The following is a 15,662-nucleotide window of genomic DNA, read 5'->3' as shown; positions in this document are numbered from 1 at the left end:
TAAACATTAAGCCTCAAAAGCACCAGGCAGGGTAAGAAATAGTATACCTATTTTATGGATGGGCTAGCCAAGCTACAGAGGTGAAGGGACTTGCAGAAGCCATGAAGTCGCTGACAAAGCTGAGTAGACCCCAGGAGTTCTCACCGTACTCTGCTCTAAAAAATTGTCACGTTCCCTTCCTGAGTGTTGAAATAATGTAGTGCTGGTAAATAATGATGGCCATTCAAATTGAAAGGGTTTCTGCTAGTTTTAATATTTCTCGCTTTGTTTTGCAGTGCTGAAGGAAGCCATGTTTCAGGACAAAGCAATGGGAGAGACCCACAGGCCCTTGCTAAGGCTGTACAGATTCACCAAGACACCTTACGCACCATGTACTTCGCTTAAATAAATCAATAAAATCGGAGCATACTCACCGAAAGGAAGAACTGAAAAATTAAGCCACATACAATGTATGTTTCCGGTGGGGTCAGTTTATGGGGTGCGCCTCCGATCATGCTGAAGCCGACACTGTGCAGGGGCAAGGGGCTAATCCTTAAATTGACACGAGGAGGATTGTTTACTTCATCGAGGAACACAGCACTATTATGCAATATGAAACCAGCCAACTGCTTTTTTGGGGCGGTCTTCTGTAGGAAGTGCCGTTGTCATCAGTTATTTTTTTTTATTTCTTGTAGTCTAACCCTTTTATGCCTTTACCTCAAGTTGCTTGGCAGCACAACTATCTTTGCAAAAAACGTTAATGATGTAGTTAAAAAAAAACCACAAACGACCTATAGAGCAATCACAATGATTGTTGAGGGGGGAAGTGTGCAAGAAATAGCCTTTTGTCTTTACCCAAATGCATTGAGGAGGCTTTCTCTCATTTTTGCCATCAGCATTTGAATGGGAACATATCCAAGTACATTTCAATGTACAGCACTAACTAGAAAAAATTAGGGGAAGGGTTTTGCACACATTGGTCCATTAATCTGAACGTAATTTAGCCAACTGCTGCCTTTGTGTCTTTCTTCACAGTTTGGAGTCCTCAACTCCAATAGCTCCCTTTAAAAAAAGCTAGTGGTGTCTGTGCAGCAGTAGTGATCCAAACTCTTCTTGCTCCCTGGTGAGTTTACTAAAGCTGCTGTTTTACCTTGTCCAGAAGTTTCAACTAATGCTCTATCTGGCAAGTCGTAAATATATTTTGAGCTTCATGCAAGATCAGATGTTCCTTGTTTTATGGGTTACACACAGTAAACACCAGAAACAAAACTTTAGAGTTGAGGTCTTTATTTGCTAGTTTACTTGCTGCCTCTTACACCTTAATGTGATTTCATACATATGTGTGTGTTTTTGAAGTTTAGCTTCTTTTTCTTTTATATTTATTAGAATAATAATAATGCTTTAATTTAATTATTACAGAACATATGGGCAACATCAATTTTTATTTTTAGAAATGTAACCATGTTTATTTTAAAAAAACAACTGACAACTTGTTTTTGCTATCTTTTAGTGCAATAAGCCGTTCTAAAGGAAAAATGTGTCCGTTTAGCTGTATTAAAGCGGCGTTTGTACCACTAACTGTGGGAGAATGGACACCTCCACAATTTTAAAAGGACAAAGTAAAAGCCTTAATTTCAAAAGGAAAGTTTTATAGTCATCAGGAGTCATGCATGTTCCTTTTCTAAATCAAACCAGCTAAGAACAGCAAAACCTTTGCTTCTAGGATTCTGCAAGCTTTAATATTGGCAATCAATGCAGTATTTTGATTTAACAAAGGAATTGTGTACATTTTTGGGTTTAAAAGACTGCAGTTATTTGAACTCAAGTGAAGACTTTTCATTGAAGATCCAGGTTTTCAGATGCTTTCTTTAATGTAGCTGACATTAATCATAAAAAATGTCTTAAGAAGTTAATGAAGTTCTTAAGCAATTTTTGCTTATTTCATGTTCAGTGGCTTTCCTTTTAAAATTAAGGTGTTGGTGGCTTCATTTCACTTTACAAATAAATTAAGAGGGCTGGGATAATTTTAACAAGTTAAATCACTGAAATGTGAAACAAAACATTAATGGGACTTTTGTTCATTCCACTTTAAAGTTAAAACAAGTATTTTAAAGATGATAGAGATGAGCATGTATTCAGTACGTCTGGGCATCGGGGAGTTTTGCACTTTGTAACCTCGTGAACTGCATTTTTGACTGTTTTATTTGCACTGGTTCATAGTATATATGCATATATACTGCAGATTGTTTATATGGGCATTGCTGTTATCCCAGCCCTTCTAAACTCCACCTGCTCTTCACACGAAAACCAATGGGTTTGTTTAAGTATCTCATTTGTCTCTTGTCCTTCTTGTGTAATCCACTATATTTGCCAATTTACTGTATTTTGAGCCTAAAATCTGAGCCCGTTTTGCTTTAACAGGCATGCATTTCTCCCATTTCTGCCAGAAAACTAAGTACTGTATTTTGTGCATTTGTACATTGTATTGAAATGTATGTAGTGCTGTTCACAACACTGTCTCAAAGCGCTTTACTAAATAGTTGGTGTATATACATATATATTTTTCTCCCAATATCAAGAAACATAATGCAAAGAAACTAATTTTTTGCATAGTTTAAAATTGCACTGGAAATGGTCATGCTGGTGGGCAGTGTACCTAGCGGCTTGGCAGAAAAGGGGACTATTGTAACAGATCTCTGTGTAGCCAACAAGCTCTTAGGAGTCTCTTTCATTGATAGTGGGATTATATTCATTCATCAGTGGGACTGCAGATTCCTAACTGAAGTGTCCCAGTGTTCTCTGGCTGCTTCATGCACTTATCTTTCAGCTCCTTTGAATAAAACTGCTGCAGGGATGTCAATATAATGAAATGATTGGAGCAAGATGGTTTCCAAACAAATCTCTCTATCTTTTATTCTGTAACTTGTCAGAAAGTAACTCTTAGAAGAGCTCTAGCTAGTAGACCCATTTAGAAAAGGCCCAGGTTTGGCTTTTTATATAAGATTAATTTTTTTAAAATTGAAGGGGCTTTTTTAGAAAAACCTGCTTTACAAGGACTTTTTGTGAACTGGCATTTTGATGAAAAGCCCTTTTTAAAAAAATATGGCCTTTAACTCTTCTTTTAAAGACACTATACAGTTTCTAGTCTGCCTACACTCAGTGACTATGATTTGAAAGTTTTACGTTACTTTGCTTGCTGCTTTCACCAAAAATTTAAATATATGTAAAAATCCATTGGGGAAATGACTTTAAAATGTTTGCTCAGCAGGCCAGTGTAACTGGTTTTCATGTGAAGAGAAGTTGGGAGTTTTAATCTCTATATTCTTAGTTTTGCAAATGTCTACATAAAGTGCCGATACGTATATTTGTATTACAATATCAAGTTACTGGCGTTGTGAGGGCCACACGTTTATGATACTGTAGCTGCTATATTTATTTAAATGGAGACGGACAATTACTGCACTAGGAAATGAGGAGATGAGCAGGAACCAAGGCTTAGAGTTTAGATGTGGTATCTCGTTTTTCAAAAGAAAATTAACAGTGTGAAATACCAAGTGTAACAAAGGGTGCTGTCATTTTAATTGAGATTAAATAGCCAGATATTCTTCCTTTGTCTAAAGACTTATATATATTTTGATGTTTGCAGTTTAGGGGGTGGGGGGATAAATGGTACCTCATCTGTGGTGGCAGTTTCCAGTATATTTTCATGGGAGTATATGGATTTTTTATTTTTGTACCTGCTCTCCTTTAAAGAAAAGTTTTTCTCAAGTTTTATGTGCTTTTTAGAGAAATCTCAAGTGCAACACACATGATCCCTTTATCTTTCCAGGAGCACTCTGTATATAGCCCAAACAGGGATGTGGGCAAAGGCTGACAGTTCCACTCTGCGGAAACATTGGCCTCATTTGTGCATACATCTGTCTAAAACAGTGGTTCCCAATCTTCTCAGACACTGTACCAGTTTACCAGACTAAGACTTTACTTTGTACTAACAAGTGCCACTAACCTCCCAAACAATGGGGGCATACACTTGGACACCCAGCACAAAATTTGGGGTGGGCAACCAAGGATGCTAGCCACACACACCTGAAATAACAATACTGGTACATGTACCAATTTGTAGGAACCACCGTCCTAGAAATGGCAGTGCTTCTCCTAAGGTTAACAGAAGGGTTTTTGGTAATGGCGGTTACTTTAAATATGTGATCTAGTGATTAGTGGATGCAACTTTGGAAAGAATTTTTAGTAGTTTGAATTGTTAAACTCTTGCTACATCTGCTAACAGCACGACTGACAACTCCACTCAAACAAAGCAGCTTTGATTTGTGGGGCACTTCCACTGTGGCCATTTTACTCAGGATTGTTTGATGGCTGTCAAATGTTAAACCATTTAGTTGAAATTATGCAAAGGTTATTTCCCTAGGATTCATTTTGGGATGCTTTTAGACGGTAGTTTAGCCCTTGTAACAGCTTTTAAGTTAAAATGGATTCCTGAAGCTTGTCAGTCAAATTCTTTCAAGATGCCATTGGTCCTAAATTATTTCCATTTCTTCTTTTTGTGCAGATACTTGTTGGATTAATGTTTAGGCACAGGACATTAGGTGAATAATCACCTCTGTACACATCTTAGCTGCTTATGTTGGTTTTTTACTAGTGCTCAAATGCACAATAGTGTGAAATTTCCAAGCTTCAATTTCAAAAGTATGAGGCCTTTCTGGATTTATTTACATTTTACTCGTACCTTGAAACTTGTCGACCTTTGTGTTCTCAGTTTTGTGAACTGATGGGATAACCTTTCTCAAAGCACTTTTCATAACAGAGAAGTCAAAGAAGCACTGATTATATACATTGAAACCATAACTTTTCATTTCCAAACGGTCGTCTTGAAGTTTCTTTTCATGCCAGACAAATGCTCCGTCAGCTGCAGTGTTGTGGAGTAAATGTGGCTGCCACTGGCCAGTTAATTTTATCAAATAGAAAATCCATGTAGATGTCAAAGGGACAAATATTCCTGGCTTACTTCCTACCCAAAGATGGTACTTGAATTTGACATTGTGTATGGGGTACCATTTGTGTTTTGGCACATCTTTTAATTATAAAAACTTCACTTAGCCAATTCGCTCAGATATCTATTATTTTTGTAAAAACGAAAAAAATTAGGTTAAGGCGAGTACTAATCTCAGTGTTTTCTGCTAGTAGAAAATCTTTGTAACTTTACAATAGTTGTGAGGTGTGAATCTGATGTGTACAGGACCCTATGTTTTACCTGTCTAGCAGAGTCTCAAGAATACAATCACTAGAACACTGAGGTTTAAAATTAGTTTGTGGCCTGAGAAGCCTATGGGAAGCAGTGGGTGTGGCGGGTAGGTGAAGGTTTGCAAAGAAGCAAACCAATGAAGCATCACTGTTACAGAAACTAGGGAGTTGGCGGAGAGACTCCATACCAATCACCTTTCCAGCCATGTGCCCCTAGACTGTGTTAGAATTCTGTCTGAGATCCTCTCATTCTAACATGGGTAAAAAGAAAAGGAGGACTTGTGGCACCTTAGAGACTAACAAATTTATTTGAGCATAAGCTTTCGTGAGCTACAGCATGAAGTGAGCTATAGCTCACGAAAGCTTATGCTCAAATAAATTTTAGTCTCTAAGGTGCCACAAGTACTCCTTTTCTTTTTGCGGATACAGACTAACTCTGAAACCTAACATGGGTCATTATTGTAGTGTCCTGTTAAAGCAAAGAAGTTCCACTGTTAAAACTTGGAGCAATTTTAAATTTTTTTTTTAAGCAAGACAGTCCTCAGAAAGTGCCTTTTCAGAAGATGGTGCTGTAGATTTTTATGTTCAAATTGTACATGGCTGAAAATTTGAGAAAAATTATTGAAAATGCCAAGTGTTTGGTATCATTTTATATATCTTCAAGCAGCAGTTTCTGAGTCAGGACCAAGAATAACCGAGGAAGGGTGTATTCAGAAGGAGGGAAAGGTATTGAGGAGCGATCACCAAATTCAACTTTTAGGCTTGAAGTAGTTTGGATTTTATTTAATGTAACTAACCACTTCCTATTTTAAAGGAGGATGCATTGGGGGAGGAAAGGGGGAGAAACAGCGCAGAACACTTCAGGCAGTGGTGTAGTTAATATTTAAATGGGATCATAGATGATCAAAGGACATGTCGTCATTTTTGGAGATGAAGTAAAATTCTCTGGAGGCTTATAATGAGATAGTAAGTCCTACTTTGAGTAGACTTCACCCAACCTGTATTTTAAGAGAGTAATGTTTACATGCTAATGGAACTTCTAATGACTTAATAGGGACTTTTCATAATATAAGTGGTAAATGTGTTTGGATGATTGTTGGTGCCCTGTTTTTACAGTGCTAAAAGATGTTGTGGAACCCCTGTTGACTTTGGTGAGCATTCCTCCAGTCAAGAAGAGTTGTAGACTAGACTAATAAACACTGCACCTCAGTAACCTTGTAATGCTGCATAAAGTAATAATAATGGCAAAGTTCTGCCTTGATTTCACTGTAATGTGCTTGCACATGCCTGCAAAAATACACACACAAGTTTCATTTTTGTAATGCCTTAATAGCAGTTAAAAGATTTTTTTTTTAAAAGATGAGGTTTGTCCTTTATTGTGGTGTTTCCTTATATTTATTGGTAATTTGTGTGCAGCTTGTAGTTTCATGTGTTTGTCCTGAATGTTGCTTTTCAACAGTTTTTTTTTTTTAGGAGGGAGTTGTTTCTAGGTGTCTTTTTCTTTGTGAAATCATAACTTTACTAACGATTGAGGAGAAACTGAATGAAATGATCAGGACATAAAACAGTAGCTGGATTTGATTTAGAATTCTGATGTGCCCTTTTCTGTGTTCAGTTTATTTCTGTAAATGCAGTACTGGTCTTTAACATGTATAAAACAGTTCTAGATCATCTGAGAATACTGGTCTCTCTCTATGTTAAGCAAGATGTTTTCAAGAGTCAGAAACATTAATCTGAAACTCCCACTTTTACTGATAAATGGCATATTTGCTGGAATTGGTTTATTCAGTAAATGTATCAGTTTTTCTAGTATGATTAAGCAGTGTCAGCACCTTTATTTTAAATATTAATTTGGAATTGCTCACTTAAGTTCAAGTAATTAATCTATTCAAATTGTAAAGTGGGCATAGTGATCCTTGCTCGAACTTTTAGGTCTTTAGGGAAAAAGAGCACTGTCAAGTTAATCCATAATTAAAAATACTTGCTTATTACTTAATGTAGGTTATAAAAATGAATTTTAAAGAACTAATTTATTTTTCTCTGTTTTTGCTGTCTTTTGCTTCTAGTTCAACTTAGACAAAGAAATTAGTTAGTTTATAGTAACTTTATAGTCAGAGCAATATTGGCATTTAAACCTTCCTCTACAGTGATTTCACCTAAACTGTTTTTTCTTTTAAATCATAAATTCCTGAAAGCATTTCTTGTTTAGGTTTTATTACAGTTTATTCCACAAAACCTAAATTCAGGGCCAAAACTACCTTACTTTTGTCCCATTAGTAACAGCCATACCTTTATTTTACAGATTGAAAAGGACCAAAAATTCTTGTTCCATCATTTTTTCATGCAAAGATAGACCCTGCATCTTTTTTTCCATTGCCCATAGCCAATTTTATGACTTTTAACCAATCCAGAAGTTGCTGAGATCCAGTAAGATTTCAGTTCTTGTCTTTTTTGCTTTCCATACTTTGTAAATATGGCTACAAAAGTCTAAAGAGATGTAATAATTTAAATTTGGTGATATTGTTTTTATTGGGCACAAGCCCTTACTAATCAGTCATACCTGGATTAAAATGTACTGTGGCATATGTATGTAATTACAGTAGATCTGTATTACTCAGCAGCAAGTGTGTGAAGTTTTAAAACACCCAGTTTAAGCTTAAACTAAAAAATTGCTGATGGTGCAGACACTCTCTCATGAAATATTTTCAGTAGGAAAAATAATCTAGTGCATATGTCTGGTTTTAATTCATCCTCCTTGCTGATAGAGACTTGGTGAGTGAACATTTTCTGGAATAAATTGTATTGTTGGTAACAGGTTGTGCTGGAGTAATGATTAAACCAAGCTGACTGAATTATGTTAGGAGTCTTGTCACTTTTCTTTCCTATATTACTGAAGTAGAGAACAATGGCCGTGATGACAGTCACATCAAACCAACAATAGAGAGCTGTCAAAAGCAGTGCAAGGGGGAAATTAGTGTTTATATTTAAAACTGTGTAAGCAATGGAAAGCTAAGGTTTCAGAAAGAACCATGTGCGGCTCAGAACCTTGTGAACCTGTATTTTCATGTTTAGATCACCAAAAGGAAAAAGCCTCTTGCATTTGGCCACTTTAAAACAACCACAGGAGGGGAAAGAGCTTTTTTCAAATGAGTGCCTGTGTTCCTTCTACCACATAAGAATGCAGAGAAGCAGCTAGTAATGCCCTTGGGCGCTGTACATTTGAATGTAAAATTATAAAGAACAACATTTTTATTTTGCTTTTACCTAAACGCTGCTACTTTAAATACTTAGTTAAAATCTGATACATTGGTGCAATTTGAAACCCTACAGCCAAAAGATTTCATGTGTAAGACCATAACATTTAATTACTGTTGAAGGTTGTTGGCCACAGTCTTCAGCAGCTGATACTGCAGTGTACATAGCCATCCAGAGACAGAGCAGTCAGTTGCAGTGTTCATCTTCCATGGCATTGCAATTGGTGCTACTCATGTTCAGCTTTTAACCTACCTTCCCTTTTCTTCTAAACAAACTCACTCACCATACTATGCCCGCATGGGATATCCATTTCTATCTGCAACAATTTTGTTACCCTTTGGAAAACAAGGGTTTAGTTATTGGACTAGTGAGTGTTAAGGCAATGAGTGATGGTTTGTGGTGAAGCAACTGCTAATAGAGAAACCCAGGAAGGGTTTAAACAGAATTTTGTAGGGTAAGCTGCATTCTGCTCTGGTTCTTCAAAGAATTGGTAGGAATCTCAAAAGGTGATTTGAGCACTCTTAAAACATTTATCTATCTTGCAGGAATTATTTGAGCTGATACTGAGAACCCAGCAAGCGTTTTGCCTTTTTCTGATCAAGAACAGAAGCTAGAAGACAATTTACACTTGCAGCATTCCCAAATAGATATGCTATGGTTAAGATTTTCATGCACTAAACTTAAAACTGAGATTCTTCTTTCATTTTCCTTAGCCCACTGTTACAATGCTAATATTTTAAAATTTTCATGTCACTTTTTTGTTAAGGAATGTGCACTCTGAATGGGATTACGCATGAATTTATAGAGTTTGTTACCCTTTCAGGTACTTTTTGAGCTAAAACAACGAGTCCTCGTGGCACTTTAGAGACTAACAAATTTATTTTGGCATAAGTTTTCGTGGGCTAGAACCCACTTCATCAGATGCATGGAGTGGAAAATAGAGTTTGTGTGTGTGTGTATATATATATACACACACATAGAACATGAAAAGATGGGAGTTGCCTTACCAAGTGGGGGGGGGCAGTTTAATGAGACAATTCAATTAACAGTAGAATATCAAGGGAAGAGAAATCACTTTTGTAGTGGTAATGAGGGTGGCCCATTTCAAACAGTTGACAAGAAGGTGTGAGTAACAGTAGGGAGAAATTAGTATGGTAAAATTAGATTTTGTAATGACCCATCCACTCCCAGTCTTTATTCAGGCCTAATTCGATGGTGTCCAGTTTGCAGATTAATTCCAGTTTTGCAGTTGCACATTGGAGTCTGTTTTTGAAGTTTTTTTGTTGAAGAATTGCCACTTTTAAGTCTGTTATTGAGTGACCAGGGAGGTTGAAGTGTTCTCCTGCAGGTTTTTGAATGTTGTAATTCCTGATGTCAGATTTGTGTCAATTTGTTCTTTTGCATAGAGACTGTCCAGACACACATCTGCATCTGACCAGTCACACACTTTGCTTGATTCTTTTGGAGCCTGGCTGTTTTTTTTCCTGGCAACTATGAGGGACATTTAAGAATGTGGTATAACAAATGTAGGAGCACAACAAACTGGCCTGATTTAAGTGGAAGCCTTGTGGTGAAAATTCTATGCCACAATTACCTCTGTAAAAATTATTTTGCCAGCAGCTAAGGTGGGGTTGGTCTATATAAAGAATTTTGTAATGTCTTGGGTGTGAAAGGTTTGAGAAGAAAAGTACCTTCTCTTCTATACCAAGGTACTAATATAGAGCAGATCTGTGTATACTACATGCTGTGCAAAAGCACTTACTTGTACCTGTTTCACCATTGAGTTCTGGATGCTAGTTTTTAGAGTTGAAGCTGCTGTGAAGGTGGATTTTCAAAATGTGGAGGGAAAATTTCAGATGGACCATACTGAAACAATTTTGAGACCAAAAAGAACGAGGAGTACTTGTGGCACCTTAGGGACTAACAAATTTATTAGGGCATAAGCTTTCGTGGTGGTTAGTCTCTGAGGTGCCACAAGTACTCCTCTGTCTTTTTGCTGATACAAACTAACACGGCTGCCACTTTGAATTTTGAGACTGTGGCATGGTCTGTAGCCAGGCACTCCAGAATTCAAATTCTTGCTGTAACATAAACTCCCTCTGTGTCTCTGGGTTAGTCACTCTGCCTCAGTTGCACCATCTGTAAAATGTGGGTAATACTGCACGCTGTTTTATAAGGACTAAGTATTACATGTTTTGAAGATGAGTAATGCTATAGAAGTACTAAATTATTAATACATCTAAATTGAGGTATCTTTTGTAAATTTTCATCTCCATTTATCAGTCCTGTATTTTGTTTAATGTTTCTCCCATCTACCTGCTCTAGGGGTGGTGCCATGGACCCAGGGTGTGGTCTTCGTGCATGCGTCGTATCTGCTCTGGGAGTTACCTGTTGGGAAAGCCAGCAGTACTGGGTCTATAATGCTGACTTTGTACCTATCATTTTTCTGACAACAGGAATGTTTTTTTGTTGCAACGTGTTCGGTAAAATGGAGAAGTCTGTGTAAACACAGATTTGCAAAAATAGCAATTAAAATATAGAATTATTGGCCAGTAAATTTGCTTTTTGTCTAAAGTTGCCCAACTGTGGAAGTCTCTTTTAAAAAAATAAAATAATCTGTTCAAACACCCAGTTCTTTACAATAGAAAATGCAGGTTGTGCAAGGTTCTGTTCATTTTGGCATATCAGCTCGTCAGTTTTCCATTGGAGGGGTGGATAGTGCCAGATTTGAAGAAGGTTTTTGAAATTCTGTCGTCACGTGGTAAATTAACAACATGGTTAGTGCTGCTGTGCCAGGCAAGTGAAGTGACATATTGCAAGATTTCATTAAGTGATAGGAAGGCTATTAGAAGGAAGACAGTTTATCCTTTTGATGTCAGATAACTTCACTGAATGTTGGCTTCATTGGGCTGTTCTGTTTTGTGGACCTTAATATAACCCTTTCCACCCTGGTTGTAGGTTTTACTGTGTTTTGGACACAGTTTGTGTTAGAGGAAAGTGTACTCATTTCTCCAAGTGAAGCTTTGCAGCGTTGATTCTGGCTTTAAGAGTTTACCTGAAGATAAGTGCTGCTCCTTAAAATATTACATTTCAGCTCAGTTCTGCAGACGGTAACAATTTTAACTGTATAGCCTCTGGGTACAGTAACTGTACTGATAAAAACCAAACTTCTCTTACTGACATTCACTTAGCAGGGTTCTCCCATATGATTAGCAGTACTGACGTACAATAATTTGTTTCACATGTCAGGTGATAAAATGAGTATTGGGCTCACAGGGTATAGATTCATTTGACAGAGATTCTTATTTCCCTTGCTGTGAACAGTTAGGCGTTCCCACATGGACTGCTCATGGATAAATAGCATTGGCGTTCTGTGTGGGAAAGCGTTGACTGCTCAATGCCACAGGGTTATGGGGTTGGTTGGCATAGCTATGAGTGTTGTCTATCAGGCATTACTTTAAAGGTTTCACTGTAATATGCACTCACTGGCTATGTCTATACATGGAGCTGGGGGCGTGATTCTCAGTGTGAGGTGACAAACTTGTTCTAGCTCTCATCAAGCTAGTGCACTAAAAATAGTAGTGTAGCACTGATTGTATGAGTAGCAGCATGGGCTGGTTGCCCAGAGTACAGACTTACTGGGCCCTAGCGGTGCGTACTGTTTTTCACATGCTAGCTCAATGACAGCGAGCATGAGTATGCCTACTTGAGCTGGGAATCCTTGCCTCCCATCTCCATGTGTAGAGATGGTCTTAATGTGTCTCTCTTCAGTTATGGGCCAATATGGCCGTTAACATGTCTTCAGATAATGGTAAATCATGTGGCATAGTGTGCACCTTGAAGATTATTACTAATCAACACATGTTTAGGTATAAGGCTACTGGAAGCCGTGGTGTGTATATATAAATGTTACATGTGTATAATACTGTGTACTTAAATAAAGAGAATATTTGTGCTACTTGGAATTCCTTTTTGGAATAAAGGGGGTTGTTTTTTAACAGACCATTCCAGTGGTTTGGAATTCTCTTATACATTTATGTCTCACACACACACTCTTCCTCTTTCTGAGATGCTGTTAACTGCTCCCTTCTGTTTTGGTGCTACCATTGCTTTATGCAAGAAATAGAATGTGTTCTAACTATGAAGACAATGCCTATTTTTAAAAGAAAAAGGGGGGTTTATCTCAAGAATGAAACAGATTTGAAACATTGCACAAAATAGATTGTTGGTGGATGACAAATGCGTTGGTAAAAGCTTTTTTATTTTTACTTTTTAACCATCTTGACCGTGTGTGCCTATTTGTATTGCGGATGTGGGCTGCAACTGTTTGGGGTGAGAGGGAGTTGATGTGTGTTAGTATGGTTTGAAATGTAATGCTAACTAGAAGCAGTGGCCCCTCCCCCTCTTCTTTTTCCAAACAAACTGTTCTTGCCAAAATTTTCTACCTGTCACAACTTTTGCTTTTTTTCCAGCACAGTAAAATATCATGTCCCCCTATTACTTCCCTCTGCTAGCCACCTGTAATCTCTCTAGAATGGTATAGAATATACATAAAGTCATCAGATCTTTCCTTTGGCTTTAAAAAAAAAAAAATCAAGTTGGGTATATTGTAAACCTACCTTAATCATTTGAAGACTAAATTTTGTTTTGAAATGCATGTAATGTACTATTTAACCTTTTTTTTTAATACTTGCATTATTTTAGTTTTTTCCAAAACGTCTGTGAAAATGAATGGAGGTTGCAGTGCAGGTCTAAATCTGAAAGGACATAGGACCAGATGATATCTTGAGGGAATACTAAACATGACTGCCAAACCTTTGTCAGAGAGAATGTGATTTTACTTTCAGACTTCTCTAACTTTTTATTTAGTGCTATTCAATGACAAATAGCTGGAATTATAAAACAGTTTATATAAAATTGAAATGTGCATAAATTGGCAATTTACATCATTTCTCCACAGACTAATAAAATGCTATGGGGGTATGGTGATGGTATCAGAGGTTTTTGGCACTATTTATGCACGTGCTGAGTACCCAGTTATGTATTATGGTGTCAGCTGAAGGCTCAGAATAAGAAGAGGTGAACAGAAAGCAAACAAGGTTCTGAAAGTAAAATGCTTGTGTGCAGATTTTCAGTGGTGAATGTTGTACCTTCAGTTAAATCATTTTCTTTTGCAAAAATGTATTATGTCTGTGGTTGAGATTAAAAGGGCAAGTTTTTGATTTTGTTTAACATTCTGTCGCTCACAATACTTGCATTGTGAAATTCAGTCATGGAACTCTTTCTGAGCCAAAACTGTCACCAGTTTTCTGTGACAGATTCCACTCCTCTCTTTCTGCCATTCTCTATACTGGAAGGACTCTATGTTGTGTTTGTTTTTACCTTTTTAAAAAATTTTTATTGGTTTTAGTGTCGCTTTGCTTCAGTTTGAAGTGTAACTTTCACTAATAACTGCAATAAAAAAAAGCTTTGCTCCAAACTTCACTGTTGTATCTATAACTCAGTTTATTTTGTCAAATCTTCCAACGTGTTCGGAAGTATGTAGACAATGAATTACAGAATTAGAAAGCAGATTTTACACAACCAGTATCATTGGGGGTGGGGAAAGGAGGGAAGGAGTAGTAGAAGTAGGGGCAGAAGGTTGGGAGGAATCCTAGTATTGAATAAATGACCCGTGTTATTTTTAAGAGTACTCAAAATTGTAATAGATAAAGAATTGGAATAGGTCTTCAGTTTTTCAGGGCTGTCACTTTTTTCAAATCAGATTAGCACTTTTTATTGCAAGGAGATCCTTGCAACAAGGACCATGTCTTTTGTACAGGATCTAGCACAATGGATCCCTGATACTGATTTCTAGCCTTATCCCCACACACTATACAAAATCCCTTCTGTGTAGAACCTAAAGGCATGAAATGGCTGTTAGTGTTATCACTGGTACCTTTTAGGACAGGTCTTTCTAGAAACATTCAGGAAGGGGACAGGGTGTGGTGGTATGGAAGGTGGCGCAGTGTCTGAAGTGGGTGCAGGCAAAGGGAGCGAAGTGAGAAGAGAAATGGTGGGAGCATCTAGAGTGGGAGGGAGGTGTAGTCATTTGTGAGGGAAGAGGTGGGCAGGAGCAGAGCTGGGAAGAGCTTTGAAGGGGAAGGGACCCTGGGTGCAGAGATTCAGGGAAGGAGGGTGCGGTCAGTTGCACTCTGGATAGGCTGAACACGGAAAGGTGAAGTAGGTGCTGCTTTTCTTTTTCATCTTACACCAGCTGCACGTCAGCTTTCTGATGTGCAGTGACTTAGGCAGATCATGCAGCAATGGACTTCCTCATAGCTCTCCAGCGACACCTGGAGACATTCCTGCTGCAGGAGGGTTTGAGGAGAGGAGGAGTTCATTTGTATTGCTGTAGCACCTAGGAGCCCCGGTAATGGAGCAGGACCCCATTGTGCTAGGTGCTGTACAAATACAGAACAAAAAGATGGTTCCTGCCCCAGAGAACCTGGTTGCTCCACCATTCACTGATGCTCAGAACCCAGCAGACTTATGTCTACACAGAGAAGAGATGAAGGCCTAGCCTACATCTAAGACTTCAGTATAGGCAGCCGCAGTGTCGGCTACACCCATGCCCAAGTATGGTGTAGGGACAGTTTTCAAAAGTAAGACCATGAGGTTCTTAAACTTCTTTTAAGGCAAAGTTACAATAAAATGTTAACATACTACATTACTACATATCATACATTACTTATTCAGGATCCGGTGAATGTTCAAAGAACTAGGCTAAAGATTTTGGCTTGCTGGCTGGGGTGCCATCATCCTTTTGAGTACACTAAAAAGGATCACCGAATTTCTAAATACCTAGCCTCATTTGGTGCGTCTCTTGTGTGAAAGTTTTTCCATTAGAAGAACTGTCCATATTTTACTATACCATAGTTCCATAGGAGAAGTCACATTTTTCCAATAATGTGCAATACAATAAAGAAATTAACATGACATTCTGTTTTAAAATGTAAATCCTTCACTGGAACATTAAGTAAACAGGTCAGGGGATTTCTAGGAAACTGGCATTTTGTCATCAGATGAATGTTCTTTAGTAGCTTCCTCTCCAAAGCATCTAATTCCTGGACAGAACCACCACATGTGTAAGTACGTTCCCCTTTCCCTCAACCCCTCCAGCATAGCACCTC

General features: G+C 37.8%; 1 protein-coding gene across 2 annotated transcripts in view; it reads left to right on the top strand.

Moving 5' to 3' along the window:
- The window catches only part of LOC102940824 (argonaute RISC catalytic component 3), a 65,062-nt gene extending 51,093 nt beyond the window's left edge, over window positions 1-13,969 (top strand). For both annotated transcript variants that reach the window (XM_037881781.2, XM_037881780.2), the window contains one exon: window positions 276-13,969. In XM_037881781.2, coding sequence (XP_037737709.1) covers window positions 276-384 — 109 coding nt within the window. In that variant the 3' untranslated portion in view covers window positions 385-13,969. The remainder of the gene's footprint in view (window positions 1-275) is intronic.
- The last annotated feature ends 1,693 nt before the right edge of the window (window positions 13,970-15,662 follow it).

Source organism: Chelonia mydas, chromosome 19, assembly GCF_015237465.2.
Source record: "Chelonia mydas isolate rCheMyd1 chromosome 19, rCheMyd1.pri.v2, whole genome shotgun sequence".
NCBI lineage: Eukaryota > Metazoa > Chordata > Testudines > Cheloniidae > Chelonia > Chelonia mydas.
Note: the sequence above shows the minus strand (reverse complement) of the source record. Positions and strands in the feature narration are given on the sequence as shown.